The sequence below is a fragment of the Poecilia reticulata genome, linkage group LG4 (assembly GCF_000633615.1).
Source record: "Poecilia reticulata strain Guanapo linkage group LG4, Guppy_female_1.0+MT, whole genome shotgun sequence".
Lineage (NCBI taxonomy): Eukaryota > Metazoa > Chordata > Actinopteri > Cyprinodontiformes > Poeciliidae > Poecilia > Poecilia reticulata.
The window spans coordinates 11553657-11570653 of record NC_024334.1 but is presented as its reverse complement, the minus strand read 5'-3'; the positions used below and the strand labels follow the sequence as shown (position 1 = coordinate 11570653).

Sequence of the window (16997 nt, the reverse complement as noted above, 5' to 3'; positions counted from 1 at the left end):
TAACCGCTTGCCGAACGTTAGCCTGCTAACCGCTTGCCGAACGTTAGCCTGTTAACCGTTTGCCGAACGTTAGCCTGCCGAACGTTAGCAAACAACGTTTTCCGGATATTTAATGATATTTCATTTGTCCGGCGAACGTTAGCCAAAACGTCAAAATGACTTACGGTATATCAAGACAAAAGCAATGATGAAAGAAATAACTCTTTATCCTTTATTTTGAATGTCTCCAAATCTCCAAAGATTTGAAGACATTCAAAATAATAATAATAATAAAAGAAAAACGTCACAATTTTTAAACGTGCAATGTTTATTTTAAAAAATAGTGTCAGTATAATTTTACTAATCAAAAAATAACAGTTAACAATTTTTTCACTGTAGATGCATTCTTTGTTACAAATGATCAAGCGTATGCTAAAGGAATGCAATTTTGTGCGATTTAGGCAATAAAATGTTTATTTTGTTCTTGGATTATTTATTTGCATCTTTAAAAAAAAAAAAAAAAGCGGTTAAATGAAATATCTGCAGAATGCGCCCATTTTTTTCACCCGATTAATCGCCAGAGTAATTGATTACTAAAATGATTGTTTGCTGCAGCCCTACTTACAAGTGAAACGCCTGCATTAATTGCCATGAGGCTGTGGAGATGCACCCAGTAGGAGCGTGGTCAGGGTTGGGACACACGAAGACAAACACCCTGACCTGCAGCCACAGGCAGCAGGATCACACCAGCCAGCATATCAGCAAACTCGAGAGATGCAACAACTCGCTCCAGCTCCGAGGATCGCCAGCATAAAACTGTTTATATTTTATAAGAACTGCTCTTTCTCACAACTTGTTCTATTATTCATGTTCATCGATGCGTTGAGCACAAGAGCCGGGATGGGAAATCTGCAGCCAAAAATGGAAAGAAAAAAAAGTAACTTAAAAAAAGTGTTGAATTTAAATTGAAGCTACAGCTGAGTCCGCATGAATTCGAGAATTTTTGTCTCACGTCGAATCACGTTGCACTTCATCATGTATCTGTGCCAAGTTTAGTTGTTTACCTTTGTCAGTATTCACACACACAGAAAGATTAAGCTTAACTTTATATACTTTGTGCTGCTCAACACTATTAATACCAATATTAGTAATAATTGTGATCTCAGCAGATATGCAGCACTGAGGTCGCTATGGTAACAATGCATGAGCCCTGCAGCATCCCTTTACCTGCCAACCAATGAGAAGCTGTATGTGAGCGCACTGTAAAAACACAGAATCTCACTAAGCCATTTTGGTCTCGTTTTAATGCAAATATCTTGGTAAACTTGAAATAAGAGAAAACTAACTTATAAGTAAATTATATATTAGCTTGTTTTAATTAAATAATTCCTTAATATTGGAGGAAAAACTAGTAATTCTACTGGCAGATTATTTCACTTAAAACGAGACGTTTTTCCCATAAGTGAAATAATCTGTAGTGGGACTAGCACTTTTTCATCAATATTAAAGATTTATTTACTTAAAATAAGCTCCTATATCTTGCAGAAAATTTACTTATAATTTAGTTTTGCCGTATTTCAAGTGTAATACATATCTGCACTAGAAACTAGATAAAACTACTTGGTAATATTTAATATTTTTGCAGTGCAGCCTCAGGTCCAAACGGCACAACGCAGTAGTAAAGTGGTACTTAGCTGAGGCATCTGTCAGCGTAAGATGTGAACTCCAGATGCACAAAAACCATCGATTTCTTCTTTTTTTATGGCTTCTTTGCAACTGATGGGTTATTGATTTCTCCATGACAGTTGTATAGGTACAAATAGGGTGCAGAGTTTTGTTTTGTTTTTTGTTTTGCAGCGATCTTTTTACAGATTATCTGTCGTATTAAACTGTCACAACATGGTGACAGTTTTAACAGATATGTATAAAAAAAATTATTATTTTTGTAAAAGTTTCATACTGCTCATTAACCACTTCATGCCAAAATCTACAGACATGGAAAACACTAAGAGTTGCAGTACACTAATGGAGCGCATCACCATCTAAAGGGTGACCGTGGTGGTGGCAGCATCATGCTGTCAACCTTTTATTTCTGGAAAAAAATATGAACTTAAAGAAAACTTCACTTCACCTGGGTTTAGGTCCTAAAATGGCCTATTTAAAGTTCGGACTTGAATTAAATTGAGAATCATTGTGGAAACTTGAAAACTGATGTTCCTCACATCTAATTCACATTTTTATTTTCCTTCCACTTCATTTTCCACATTATAAAATCCAGACAAAATTGTGCATCAAAATGGGACCATTAAGTGGTACGAGTGGCTGCATGTTGAGTTTTGATTTGGTCATTTGACTTCTAGTTGAAATAAAATCTCAGCTGTTTCTGATTTTTCTAAGTCACATTAACACTACAAACATTTCTTCAGCCTCGTTACCAATCCAAGGATCAAAACTCAGCTGCTGCCTGCAACCGATCCAGCAACACGCCAACAGAGCTGCCTGCTTGTAGAAAACAGAAGTTGTGTAGATTGAGACCTTTGCAAAACCTGTCAATGATTTTTTTTATAATGTTAGTAGATTATGATGAATTGCCACCTTTTATGCTGTGTAAGGGAGGGAAGGGGAAAAAAACGCTCTGCAAGGTTAATGTCAGACATTTGCGTCAGAACAGCCTCGTCTGTTTGACTTCTGCACAGCGACCTTGTAGATTCATCAGAAACAGGCAGGATGCCCTCTACTGCTAACAGACCAGACTTCATGTAGGCTTAGTCAACATTCAAATATTTAACATGCAGATTGTGATAAACTATCAGAGCTAAGTTAACTAAACATTTGGAGTATTTAAATTTGCTGTTTTTTCCCCTCTAAATCTGCTTGTAATGGAGTAAAAATAACATTTTGTATCCCTCGTGTGTGACTGTATATACTTTTTGAAATATTAGGAGACAAAAGATGTAGCAGTAACATGAAATTATCTTTTCTTTCATACATTAGTATAAAGACCATAAAAGAATGCGCTACCTGCAAGAGCAGAGCCAAAGGTTTTCCGCTGAAGCCTCATAAACAGAAACAAACTCCGCCTGAAGGAATCCGATGTACGCCTCCATTAAATTTTATTTTTCCAGGTTTTCTTTCCTTCTGTCCGACATATTTAACCTTTAAACACGACTCCAAATACCTCAGAACTGTCCATGGAGTAGAAGCAAGTCGCCCAACAGGAAGTGAGCCGACGTCTAAACTATCAGCGTTAAATGAATCTTTGATGGGATTTGTTGAGATGATTTCATTATATTTGTACTGAGCTGTTTTAAACATTAAAACGTTGCCCTGCAATAACCCTGCTGTGGTTCTTTCAATGGAAAAATATGATTTGTGTCTTACAATTTCTACAGAAATGAAATCTTCAGGATTTGTAACATGCTGTAAAGGTTCATTTAACTACTTGGTGAAATACTTTCCAGTTTAAATATAAAAGTACATAACATTTTGTATTTTTATTCATTTGCTGAAGTAGTTGCTTTCTTTCCTTGTTTTGTCTTGATGAGCTCATCCAGGTGATGTTTTCTGTACTGATAATTCTCAGACCAGTAAGTTCTGTTAAAGTTCAGTTACAAACTCCAGGAAATCCTGTAGTGAGTTATCCAGGACAGAGAAGGAAAGTTTCTGCGAACAGAAATAATACGAACTCCTCACCCATCTTCGTCTGAGAACATTTGGAGAGCAATAATAGTTTATTGGACCAGCTGTGGCTTATTCCAGGTAATTATGTCACCATTATGCAAAAGGAAAGTGACTGAATAACACACACACCAGCCTGGAAGCATAATTTTCTTATTTATTTTAACGCAAAATGGCGCACAGTGCCAATCCAACCAAAGTGTTTTACTTCAGCTTCTTCTTGGGGCGAAGGTTGTTGGTGTGTCCGCACTTCTTCTTGCGGCAGTTCACAGCACGAGGGTGCAGACGGGCGTAGCACCTGGGAGGAAAAATGATCCGTTTTTCAACAGTTCAAACACTGAAGGATGTAGTTCTGTTAAGGTCGAATTAAAGTCAGGAAATTAAAATAAGTGAAAAACTAAATTTATTTTAAGATTAAAAGTTATCTTAATATTCAGTTGTATAAATGCAAACTTGTTTAGTCTGAACATGGTGACTTAAGACCAATTTTGCACATAATGGTGCAAATTTCTGCATAACTCGACTTACTTGCGGCAGATCATCTTGTCGCAGTTGTACTTCTGGGCCAGCTGTCTGAGTGACGGCTCGATGATGCCGCCACGCAGACGGAGGACCAGGTGGAGGGTTGATTCTGGAACACAATGAAAACATTTTTATACCTCAGAGAGATTTCAAAACTATTTCCCAAACAACTTAAAATACTTATATGGTACATTTACAGGAGGAATTTAAATTGAAGCTACAGCTGAGTCCGCATGAATTCGAGAATTTTTGTCTCGCGTCGAATCACGTTGCACTTCATCATGTATCTGTGCCAAGTTTAGTTGTTTACSTTTGTCAGTATTCACACACACAGAAAGATTAAGCTTAACTTTATATACTTTGTGCTGCTCAACACTATTAATACCAATATTGGTAATAATTGTGATCTCAGCAGACATGCAGCACTGAGGTCGCTACGGTAACAATGCATGAGCCCTGCAGCATCCCTTTACCTGCCAAGCAATGAGACGGTGTATGTGAGCACACTGTAAAAACACAGAATCTCACTAAGCCATTTTGGCCTCGTTTTAGTACAAATATCTTGGTAAACTTGAAATAAGAGAAAATTAACTTATAAGTAAATTTCCTGCAAGATATATTAGCTTGTTTTAATTAAATAATTCCTTAATATTGGTGATATTTCTGCACGAAGATCTACAGATCTTTCTAATGTTGACACAACCTAAACCGACAGATTATTTACCGTGGCTTATGAGGTCATGAGTCAGTGTTTTAGTTCTTTTGTGCATTTTGGGATATTCAGGCCTCACCTTTCTGGATGTTGTAGTCTGACAGTGTGCGTCCATCTTCCAGCTGTTTTCCAGCAAAGATCAGACGCTGCTGATCTGGGGGAATACCTGCAAACACAAACAAATTACTTAATGACTGAGTCATAACATTTTAAAAATCACTTAAAATGTATAGAAATGTATATAAACCAACCCTGATTAAAACACAGACTGAATATTCTGAGGTTTTTCACTTTTCCATTTTCATCAGAGATACGTGATGGCATATTTACTTGCAGTATTTAATTTTTCAGAGCATACACATTGATCCAGTAAGCCCACAAACAAACACTGATGATAATAATAAAACCAAGATAAAGTCACAAATTAATATGAAATGGTGAGCAACCTTTATCCTTTGCTCCATAGACAACAGAAGAAAAAATGCATCCAACATCTCTACACTTTGTGTTTTTAATCGTACTTAGACCTGGAAAATGAGTAAATACCAAACATTTCTAAACAATTAGGACCCCTGTCACGTTCCTCACACCTCGCCATGAACTGAAAAGTCCCAACACGGAGTGAGACGAAGGTGACCACCAGCACTACCCACAGAACCACCTCAAAACCTGCAGCTGTAGCTTTTTTTTTTACTGTAAACTGTAAGGAAAAATACAAGACTGCTAAAATAAATGACTTAGTAATATGCCTGAAAGCAGATGCAGTACAGTGTGAGGCCATAGGACAAATTTATAGTTTGTGGTTGCATTCTTGTTACAGATTTAAAGTTTGCTACAAAGTAAACAAACCCAGATCGTTTGGTATTTTCCATTGCCTTAGCTGTGAAGTAAATAAAATTGACAAACAAAATACCCCATTACTCTGTAACTAATTTGACAATTTGGCCAAATCAAACAAGGGATTGAAGACAATTTACTGACATTTGTGGTAAACTGAAAAAGCTTTTTTGTGGTACTAAATCCTGAGCTCAAATTGAGCAATAAATTATCCCACACTTTGATTTCATTTAAACTTAGATAAACATTTGCTTAAATCCTCTTCCTGATTAAGACATTTGTTTTGACATCTTTAGAAATGTTGTCAACATATCTGTGATAATGACCGAGTAGAAAATAATGTAGATATTTTTCTCTACAGCTGAGTGCGGTGAAGATGCTAGGTCTCACCTTCCTTATCTTGGATTTTTGCCTTGACATTTTCGATAGTGTCGCTGGGCTCAACCTCAAGGGTGATGGTCTTCCCCGTCAACGTTTTCACGAAGATCTGCATGTTTGCAGGCTGGAGGAAACAAACTCAGGTCAGATATGGCGTACGGTCAGCTCTTTCAAAGCTGTTACAACGTTCACATTATTCTTACACACAATCTACATAAATGCTGAGCTTCATGCTGGTCATATTTTTGTTATCTAAAATGATGTAGACGTATCTAAAGGGCCAGTACAGACTAACATGAAACGTAGCATTAGCCGTTAGCTCGGTGAACTCGTTGTTGGGCCGCACCGCATGCCTGTCGTTAACGTAAAATCTAAATACGATAACGCTAATTCTCTACCTAAAACACTAATAATACTAACAAAACAGGAACGATTTTTAACTTAATAGACGACACAACAAAATATTTGTTGTATAAAAGTGTTCAGTACAGTTAAAAATCCTAAAATAAAACCGAACAAAACGTGTACCCACCCGGCCGATAGCTGAGCCTCACCGAAAAGAGAGCGGAAGAAGATGCCGCTGATCTACGTCACTTCCGTTTTCTTGGTTACATTGGAGGAAAAGACAGTATTATTTTTTTTTCCCTTTCTACAGAACATTTTTAATCTTTAATCAACATTTCACCGCATCCATACATTTTGTTTTACATTTTTTAGATTTTTGTTATTGTTTGCTATGATTTGAAATATTACTGAACTGAAATGGAATTTGACTGACCTCTGCCGTTGCCATGGAGTTATTGATTTTACGTGGCAGAGCAAATGTAGCTAGGTAGAATAGCTAGTAAAAGGTTGGATAGACTTACATTTATTTTAGCTCCCTGGGTCGCTGTAAATTTGAAAATATATATATTTTTAAATATATATAGTTACTTTATTTTTCACATATTTTCAGGTGTGGATACGGCAAATGGCATAAAATATTTCTCAGCTTGTTTATTGAAGGGGAATTTAAATCAGAATGTCGTTATGCACGAATAAAGCACAACGATATTATTTTTTAAAAATCTCCATGACAAATGCCTTATAACGGTAAAAAGAATTAACTATGTCTAAATGATACTGGTGAATTAACTCCCTTAAAGATGCAAACCATCTTTCCCACTTCCAACTTACCCCGCAAAAAATAAGAAGTCAAATTTAATTTGTAGATATATAATTAATTTTGTCATATTCAAGCCAGTTTTAATCACTAAACTGTCCACTGAAGGAATATACTTTTGATATTTACAATGAAGACTAGTATAAATACTGAAATTTATTTAAAAATGTTATGTATAATTTTTCCTTTGCTATCTCTAATAGGCTTTTTGTTCTTTAACTTTGTATTCTCGCATTTTCATTCTAATTAGATTATTTAAAAAACTGAAAAAGTCTCGTTAGGAGATTGAAGCATGAGCAAAGGTGCATTACATCATGTTGCATCATATTTGTATTTCCTTTGGTTTAAAAGATTTTGCCACCTCCCTATTGCTACATGTCCCTTTGTAGATTTACACACAATAAAAATGAAAAATGTTTGCTATTGTTTTCATTTTGACAGGTTATTTGACACCATGTCTTGAGTTTGTTTCTTTGCAGTAGCAGCAAGCGACATTAGCATGTTCCACAGAAGTTTCCACGGTGAGGCATTGTAGCACTTTTCAAATGCTCTGAAACCACAAGGCTTAAGCAAACAAGCATTGCTCCAAGAAGGACCTTTTAAGATCTTTTGAGACAGAAATTAGCCATATCCTAATGTAACTTGCATATGGGTAGACTGAGACTTTCAGCTTGGAAGCAGCAGAACAGTATTCTCAGAGTATCAACAGCTTAGACACTACAAATACCTGAGGTAGGTGTCCCGCTGCATCGTTTTCCATGGATAACCTGCAGCAGAATAACTCTAACATGTCTACAAACCTTCAGGCAAAGGGAGACTTTTACCATGGAGTCCCAGGGATTAACTCGCCATCAGCTATTTGTCAAAACCTTTAAACCAACGGACGCAACAATATTCAAGTCGATGGAACATTTTCCTGAAACCATCACACACGCCACTTATGTTCCACAACCTCTATCAAAATTTGTAAAACCTGGAGTTAAACATTTAGGTATGTCACATTCCTATTTGTTATTTCAAATTGCCTCATGAATTCATACAGCTGCAGGAATTATTTGAATATATACCAGTTTTTGCCAAGATTTGCTTTTTAAATACAAGTCAAACGTTGAACATTGAACTTCTTAGAAACCTTATGTAACTCGTAATGAGTAGCACTAAAATCATTGCAGTGAGGGTTTATTACTTGATCTTGTTGTCAGCAACGGTTAACAAACATCAAATCATGCTTTTGTTTTGTTGTTGTTTTTTTCTCTGTAGAGGAAGGTTTTCCAACGATAAAAGGAGATCTACGCAATTTCAACTTTACCTCCCATTACAAAGATGTTTATAAGAAACATCTTCTCCACCGTGTGCAGCCAGTTGGAAAGGTACTTCACAAGATTTATGGCGAGAATAAAAACATTCAGTTCTGAGATAATTTAATGGGAGAACAGCTGACGTTGTTTCACAAACTCTCCATAGCAGCACAGATAACAGTTACACAGAAATTCAACATTATAAGTGTGTTAAATAAACTACCAAAGGAGCTTTTCAGTTTCTTGATTAGTTTGTATTTAGATCACAATTTATATATATTTAAGGATTGATAAAAATACACAAATCAGTAAAAAAAAGAAAAGAGAGTTGTGATTTGATACATTTTATTTGTTGTTCACCTAATTTGGTCATGTTTTCTTTGTCAGTCTCTATGAACTTCAAATGAATAATCCATGACTTTTATGTTGATCTGGGATATAAATACAACCCAGAATACAGGTGTTCATTTGTCTCAACCAGTCTGTGAATTGGAAAAAAATAGCAGAAAATGGCCTTCAGGTAGAGACGGCTTTTTGTAGTTTTCTTTTCAAATGGATGTGACAGTTTGTGTTCATTAGACACAAGTGTGACATATCTGACAGTTAGTTGTTGCAAAACTAACTAACTAACTAACCAACTAACTAACTAACTAACTAACTAACCAACCAACCAACTAACTAACTAACTAACTAACTAACTAACTAACTAACTAACTAACTACATGACTAACAAACCAACCAATCAACTAACCAGATAACCACATACATAACTAACTAACTAACTAAGTAACTGAGTAACTAAGTAACTAACTAGCTACATAACTAGCTAACTAACTAACTAACTACATTTCTTTTTTGCTTTCTCACTAACTTACTGACTTACTCCTTCCTTCCTTTCCTCCTTCCTTCCTTCCTTCTCTATTCCTGGCAGATATTTGTGTATCCAGTAGCCCATAAAATGTTATTAGAACTAATTTAAGTTAGGAATCTACGATAAAATAAGTGATTAGAGTTATTTTTACTAAACGTTTTTTCCGTTTGTTTTTCAGCATTACTCCACCATCATTATGGGTGATCCTGGGAAACGTTCAGAAACAAAAACAGTCTACACAGCATCATACCCCTACCTCAATCTCAGCAGGTACGAAACTTTTCTCCACCTCTGGAAGGTTTCTTTTAAATTACTCAGTTAATTTAAAAGTGTCTTTTCCACTAATTTTACAATGTTAAAATTTAATAATCTGTCATTAGAAGATTACAATAATGCTTAGTATTTTTCACCTCAAAGTTATTTATCCCAGATATAGAGAATAACAAACCTTAAAGGTTTATGCTGTCACTCAAACAACTGACAAAATTCACCAAAACTACTGTTGTAAGTGGTGAAATTTGGAGAGAGATGTTAAAACTTGAATACTCATCACTTTCAAGAAAGTAAAAAACAGATTCAATGGCTAAAGGACATTTCTGAATGTGGAAGGACTAAAGTGCTGCTTGGCCTTAAAGAAAACCACTCAGCAGTGAAGAAACTCAATAAACTGCTTCAATTTGCAACAGGGAGGATAAAGAACAGACTTTGACTCTCAAGGAAAAGATCGTTAAGTTAAGAGTTGTTCTGTTTCACATTCATGGCTGCATCAGTGCAAGCAGGACATCAATATCAGGAATTATCAGGTTCAGACTGTGAAAGAGCGTTTCAAGGAGCAACAGACATTAAGCTGAAGCATAAATCAGTCCAAACTTTAACCCCTCAGAGGATAATTAAAGGTGGACTGGAGAAAAATTATTTTTAATGCAATATCAAAAAAGAGAAAGAAAAAACATTTTGGTATGTTGCGTTGAAACACTGAAATCTTTCTACAAATGGTGTAAAGTTAAAGTTTGTTTGTGATATCACTGTGAATGGTTGTTTTCTTTATGGTCAGACAACATTAAATTATTGTAATTCTGAATCTTATTGTTGCTTTTTGAAAAATGTAGATGATTTTGTATTTTTCTTGTTTGTAATTAACAAAAGAACAATTGAATAGTTATCGCAGAGAGCCGAAGAAGAAAGATAGTAAGGTGCTCATCACGAGCGATGTCTTTAAAGACTGCTGGACCTCAACCTTCAAAGATGACTTTAAAGCCCACAAAATTGGTATGTTTTTACTTATTATGAGTTTAGCTGTTAAAATGGCTTTTAGATGCAATGATACAGTTTAACAAGATGAAAGTGAACTGGAAAATGAATGTGGAGCATTTTGCCATTTACAGTGAAGAAAAAATGGTGTTGAATATGTTAATTTGTCTCAGTAAATATGTTTCTCACGGGCTAATCCAAATCAAACTTACAGGTAGTCTACACTTAGCAAGAAAAACAAAAAATAGGTTGCATATCATGTTCAATAAATGAAATTACACTGGAAAAAAAATCACTGAAAATATTGACCCTTTGCAACTAGTCACTTAATCAGTCGAGTCGCCATGATAGACGTCGGTAGGGAGATACAGGAGTATTGAACAGAGCGACTTAAGTTGTTTTCCCAAGTTGTTTTTGCCAGTTTATTCATGGTTTCTACTTATTCGAATCGAGCTTATTTATCTGTGAACGTAACACACCTTGTTGGGGCTCATAGACGGCGGGATTTACAGAAGCTAGAAACAGCTAGCTTACAAACCGACCCATATCTCTTCCCTCCTGATGTGTTTATCTACTGACTTTGCCTGAATTCCCACCACATGATTTATATCACTATGTCATAAACAGCGTTTCCCTTTATATCGGAGCAGCCTTAAAAACATACAAAAGACGAGATGCTAACCAGTTTTTTTCCATACATGCTAGGCTACATGACGGTGCGTCATTGTCTCCATTGTTACCGATGATTACCATTATGCAATATTTTATATATTCCTACTCATACTTATTAATTATATAAAACGATAGTCTTTTTATCTTGTAAAAAGTATTCGCTGCTGAACGCGATTTGACAGAATGATTGTCCTTCGCCGCCACCGGAGCATCTGTCCTCATTAAAAGTTATTCAGTAAAATGACAAGTTTGGTTTGCATTCTTGTCTGTTTGTGCAGTCAACCGCACTGCACCCTATGACCATTTCTAAAGTGAAATCAACTAAATAAAAGCTATATTAGGCTAGAGATGTCTGGTTTTTTGACAGGCTTTACAGGAGCGCATTGGTTGTTTTGACGTCCATCATGGTTCTGAAGAACGTGACGTCACGTGCAAAGGCTTAATACTGAAAATAAGCTACAAAACAGCTTAGAAACCACCGAAATTAGTCAGTATTTATAAAGCAATTCTCATATCATAGTCAGATTACTAGAGCTGTTTTATGCCATAAACAGCTCAGGTACCCCACACATACCTGAGACAGGTGTCCTGATTCATATTTTGTCATGCATAACCTGCACAAGGATAACTCTAGCATGCTTGCAGACCTTCAGGGAACCTCCTCCAAGGACATGACTCGTCTCCAGAGAGCTACTAGCGACTTTCAACCAAAAATGAACATCCAGTCGGTGGAAGATATTCCTATAAGCATGACACAAGCCAGCTTTATTCCACATCCACCATCAAAACTGGTAATACCCAAAGTCAGTCATTTAGGTATGTTGTTCACATTTGCTTCATGATTTAAATGAAAAGCCATGCTAAATTATGAATGACCACAGGATTTATTTGAATATTTACCAGATTTTGCTAAGATTAGTTTACCAACAACAAGTTAAACATTGAACAATTAACCTTTTAACCTTATGTCCCTTGTAATGAGTAACACTAAAATCATTGCAGCAAGGTGTATTTCTTGATCCTGCTGTTGGTAATGTTTAACAAAAATGTCAAATCATGTTTTTTTTCTCTCTGTAGAAGAAGGTTTTCCAACAATACAAGGAGATCAACGCACTCTCAAGTTTCTCTCCGAATACAAAGACACCTATAGGAAGCATCTTGTCCAACCAGTGGAGCTAGCTGAAAGGGTACTACACAAAAATATGGTGGAAATAAAAACATTCACTTCTGAGACAATTTTATTGTTTCAGAAACTCTCCATAGCAGCACCGACAACAGATTTACATAGACAGTCAATTATTATAGAACTAATAAACTAAAATGTGGCTGATCAGATCAGCTTTAAATGTAAAAATGTATGAAAGAATTGTTTCTGGTGAAAATACCTTATAGAAATCTACAATTAACACTAGATTAAAAGTTTTTCTTGTTGTTTTTCAGCATTACTCCTCCGTCTGTATGGGTAATCCCGCAAAGGGTTCAGAAACACTGACATCATATTCAAGTGCATACCCTCAGATCTCTGTCAACAGGTCAGAACGTTTTCTGGAAGGTTTTTTGTAAATGACTCATAACATGAACAGTCAGGGGGAGAAATGTTAAAACTTAAATAAATTAGAGTCATAACTAATCCTTTTCAAGGAAGTAAAATAGATGAATGTGAAAGGATTAAAGTGCTGTCTTCTCACTCAGCAGTGAAGAAACTCAATAAACTGCTTCAGTTTGCAGCAGGGAGGATAAAGAACAGACTTTGGATCTTTAAAAAAAGATAATTGAGTCTGAAAAGTGCTTTTCTGTTTCACATTCATGGCTGCATCAATGTAAGCGGGACATCAATATCAGGAATGATCAGGTTCAGATTGTGAAAGAGCGTTTTAAGGAGCAAGAGAGCTGAAGCCTCCAAACTTTAACCCCACAGAGGCTTAACGTTTGGATTGATCCAAACTTTAAGTTGGATCAGTCCAAACTGATCCAACTTAAAGGATAACTTTTCTCCAACCGAAAGGAGACTGGAGAAAAGTTATCCAGTTTAAGATTGACAACTTTTTACTGCAATAACCAAATAAAAAGGAAAAACATTTAAAATACTGAAACCCTTAATATCTATGTATTGTTAGGCACCATTAAATACGTACTTATAAATTGGAATCTTATTGTTGCTTTTAAAAAATGTTGGTCATCTTGTATTTTCTTATTTATTCTAATGATCAAAATAACGATTGAAACTTTTTTCCAGCCCAGTGAAGCCGATATATCAGAATGAGGTGAGACCTAGATATGACTACAAGGAGAGGTGGACCACCTGCAGAGATGACTTTAAACCCCACACAGTTGGTACGTTTTTCCTCATTTTGACTTCTGTCCTGCTGAAATGGCTTCCTGATATAATAATGCAGTTTACTCAGTGAATTAGATACAGACAGCTGCTTTACAAAAGTGAAACTGTGGAACATTTGGTCGTTTACAGCGAGTAGAAAGTGTTGAATATGTAGTTTTTCTCAGTAAACATGTTTCTAATGGGCCAACAATGTCTTCCAACAATAACCAAAGAAATTTACCCACAAAAAGAAACCTGCAAAAATTAGGCCCTAAATTATGTGTAATAAATAGAACAACATGGGAAGAAAGAATCTCTAAAAGAAACCAGCTGAGAGAATTTAGAAAACGATCCTGCTATTATGTTCAGATGATAAGAGCTGGTTTAGGCCAGCTCTTATCTTATACAAATCAATTAAAACAAAAACCTCTGTAAAGACCTCAGCATCCTTGCTTTTGCAAAATCTTGACACCAGTTGAAGTTGATGTTTAAACTCCTGAATGCTCCCAGTCATTCTGCTGCAAAAAGCGAACAATATAAGTTTCCTCAAACTCTATCTCTCTTTGCAACGAGGATAAACAACGAAAAATAAACATTTTAAGCGTTGGATGAGGAGCACTATTGAACTATCTTCAACATCTAATTTTTTTAAATAAAATATAAAGATGTTTTAAGTGACACTCATTTTACTTTGTTTTGTTGCTTTTGAGAGCTGTACATATAATTTTCTACCAGAAAGAAAAATCTTGGTTTAAAAAAAAACAAAACATTTAAATCTAAATCCTCCAACAGTGTGAATAAGTCTCGCTTTAAGAAGGTTTCTGGTGTGAATTTCATGTCAGTAGATGCGTTAAAACAAATTTTCCAGCTATATTTACTTCTAGACTCAACGCAACTAAAGTTTTACAAAATACAAAAAAAAAATTATGTGTCACTCTATACCACATTACATAGCAACATTTTATGAATAAATCAAGTCAACTGATAAAATATTAGCACATTAATTGATCAAATTTTGTTTCCTTGACTACAGAGCCTATTGTCCTATTAAAACATCACCAGCGCACCAGCTCTCTGCCCTTTGGCACTAACAAGGAGCAAAGCGGAGAAAATATTCCTTTGACCACCAACAACATCTTCTTCTCAAGTGTAAGGTTACAAATTTTACTTTTTACAGTTTTTATGTATTTATATTACCACAAACATGACATACTTCTTAATTCATAACTGTTAAATTCATATAAGGCCGGTTTGGGGCCCTTCATAGAGCTTGGGACTTTTATTTAATTTAATGTAGATTATTCTGTTTCAGTAATCTGAAAGTGTCACATTTACTCACACACCAACAGAACGGCTCACGGCCTCCAGTGTGTTTACCCGATCCCGACTTGATGACGAAAAGTAACGTGTATTTTGGCCCAGAAAGTGAGTCAAAAGAAAGCTACAAACCGCAAGAAACTGAGCAGAACATCCAACAGAAAGTAGATCAACCCCAAATAACTACCTATCCAAATAGTCACATACTGACCGGACCAGGTATGTGTAGTAATAGTAAAAATAATAATTAAAAAAAATAAATAATAATAATAATAATAATAATAATAATAATAATAATAATAATAATAATAATAATAATTTGTTTATTTGCTTGTTTTTCAGATTTGGGCCCAAAAATCACCATCACAATGGCGGACTACAAGCCTAAGAAGATCACCCGACAGCAGCCGTGTGAGTCGCAGATAAAGGTGAGGAATCACAAAATAAAATCCCTCATCAGATTTTCACCTTTTCACTAAAAAAGCTCCAGGCAGGAATATGATTAATCTGCTCTCTGTAAACCAAACAGACCAACTTCAAGTTCCCGCTGGGTGACATGAATTTCAGCACAACCCACAAGGATGACTACATTGTCAGACCGTTGTTCCCGCTGCCTACTCCGTACGACCAGCGCCACAGCCAAGTTAAGCTGAGATGACTGTGAATCACAGCAGGACTGCAGTTCCTAATAAATATTTCTGAACAGTGTCAATACATTAAGAAGCAAATATGCAATGTATTACAAATGCTTTCAAATCACATCAACCGAACCGAGATCGAGCTTTTTGAGCGCACCAGAGTTTGTTTGTTTTGGTGCAGGAGTTTGGTTAACGTGGACTGAACAGGGCTGGTGGGAGCACACCATCCTCCAGTTTAGTAACTTAAATTATTCACATCACCAACCCGGCTACACTTCTCTCTTCCAATAAACTGCAGAGAAATTCTTAAAATCCAAATAAACCAATTCCCAGAAAAGTGAAATATTGAAGCAGAGTGCAGCCACTGCTCTAGCTTAAACATAAACCCTTATCATCTCCTTCAACGGAAGTAGCTTCAAATATTAATGTGGTTTTTCCTCTTGAAGACATTTAGAAGTGCTAAGAAGGTTACTGTTTGGCAGAAGGATCCCCTCCTGGCTGCCCTGCACTTCCACCCTGTTTACACTGTAAATTTCAGAGCATTGAAGGTTACTATCTGCCCATAAAAACAAACCATGTTGAAGCAATAACAGAGCCCTGAGCCTGAGAAGATGAAAAAAGAGGGAAATGTTGGCAGGCAGGTGAGCAGCTGTAAATAAACTGAACATGCAGTTCAACAACCTGGCAAAAAAAACAACCAAAACAGTTCTGGCCAGAAAGGTCCAGTGATGCAAGAACCAGGTCAAAAGCCACCAAAACCTTTTTTCCCAGAAATAAATCAGCAAATACTGGAAGATTTATTCAAATATTAAACATTTTCTAATGTTTAAAGCAATTTCAACAATTTTATTTGAAGCCTTAACTTTAATCATTTAACAATTAAGATACAGCAATGCTGAAAAGTCAGCTGGAAGATTACATTCAAAATTAATTTTATATAATTATTATTTTTTTGTCTGACATGAAATGAGACTAAAGTGTTCACATCAGATCACAAAACATTTTTTTTTTTTTTGCTAAACCACAGACAGAGTAATGAGGGTATTTTTATCCATTGTCTTCAAATTCAGGTATAAATGTGAGCTTTGCATTTCTTAGGATTGTTTTTCAAACCGTAGTTTGAGTTAAAGGTTTTGGAAACGACTTGCTGAAACTTTAATCATTCCTCCTTGCAGAACTGGTGCAGCAGAGTTTATTTTGGCCGACTGACTTGTGTGCAGCTTTTCCATGGAAGTGAAATCAGTTTTTAAATTGTCACTCCAAATCGTTAACTTTGATATCTTTATCCTATGTGTAGGGTCATTGTTCAAGTCTTACAGATGTTCTTGGACTTAGAAATTCCCTGTTTTACTTTATATTTAATGA

At 35.8% G+C, this 16997-nt stretch overlaps 2 protein-coding genes across 3 annotated transcripts; one reads left to right on the top strand and one right to left on the bottom strand.

The window, feature by feature from the left end:
• Positions 1-3794: 3794 nt before the first annotated feature.
• uba52 (ubiquitin A-52 residue ribosomal protein fusion product 1) lies at positions 3795-6727 on the bottom strand. Its single transcript, XM_008406622.2, has 5 exons — positions 6639-6727; positions 6119-6230; positions 4971-5057; positions 4186-4288; positions 3795-3955 (listed from the first exon to the last, which is right to left on the bottom strand). Exons 2-5 carry the CDS (start codon positions 6219-6221, stop codon positions 3862-3864), a joined length of 387 nt encoding a protein of 128 aa, XP_008404844.1. The 5' UTR covers positions 6222-6230; positions 6639-6727; the 3' UTR covers positions 3795-3861.
• A 1067-nt stretch (positions 6728-7794) lies between these two features.
• Positions 7795-15710, top strand: LOC103463338 (uncharacterized). Of its 2 annotated transcripts, XM_008406623.2 has the most exons (13): positions 7795-8000; positions 8075-8259; positions 8529-8638; positions 9616-9707; positions 10597-10706; positions 12006-12176; positions 12438-12547; positions 12801-12892; positions 13597-13694; positions 14711-14826; positions 15027-15213; positions 15337-15422; positions 15524-15710. In XM_008406623.2, the coding sequence occupies exons 2-13, from the start codon at positions 8094-8096 to the stop codon at positions 15650-15652; spliced, it is 1467 nt and encodes a 488-aa protein (XP_008404845.1). In that variant the 5' UTR covers positions 7795-8000; positions 8075-8093; the 3' UTR covers positions 15653-15710. The 2 variants fall into 2 exon arrangements, with proteins under 2 accessions (XP_008404845.1, XP_008404846.1); XM_008406624.1 differs by lacking the exon at positions 7795-8000 and having other exon boundaries at positions 8167-8259; positions 10584-10706.
• The last annotated feature ends 1287 nt before the right edge of the window (positions 15711-16997 follow it).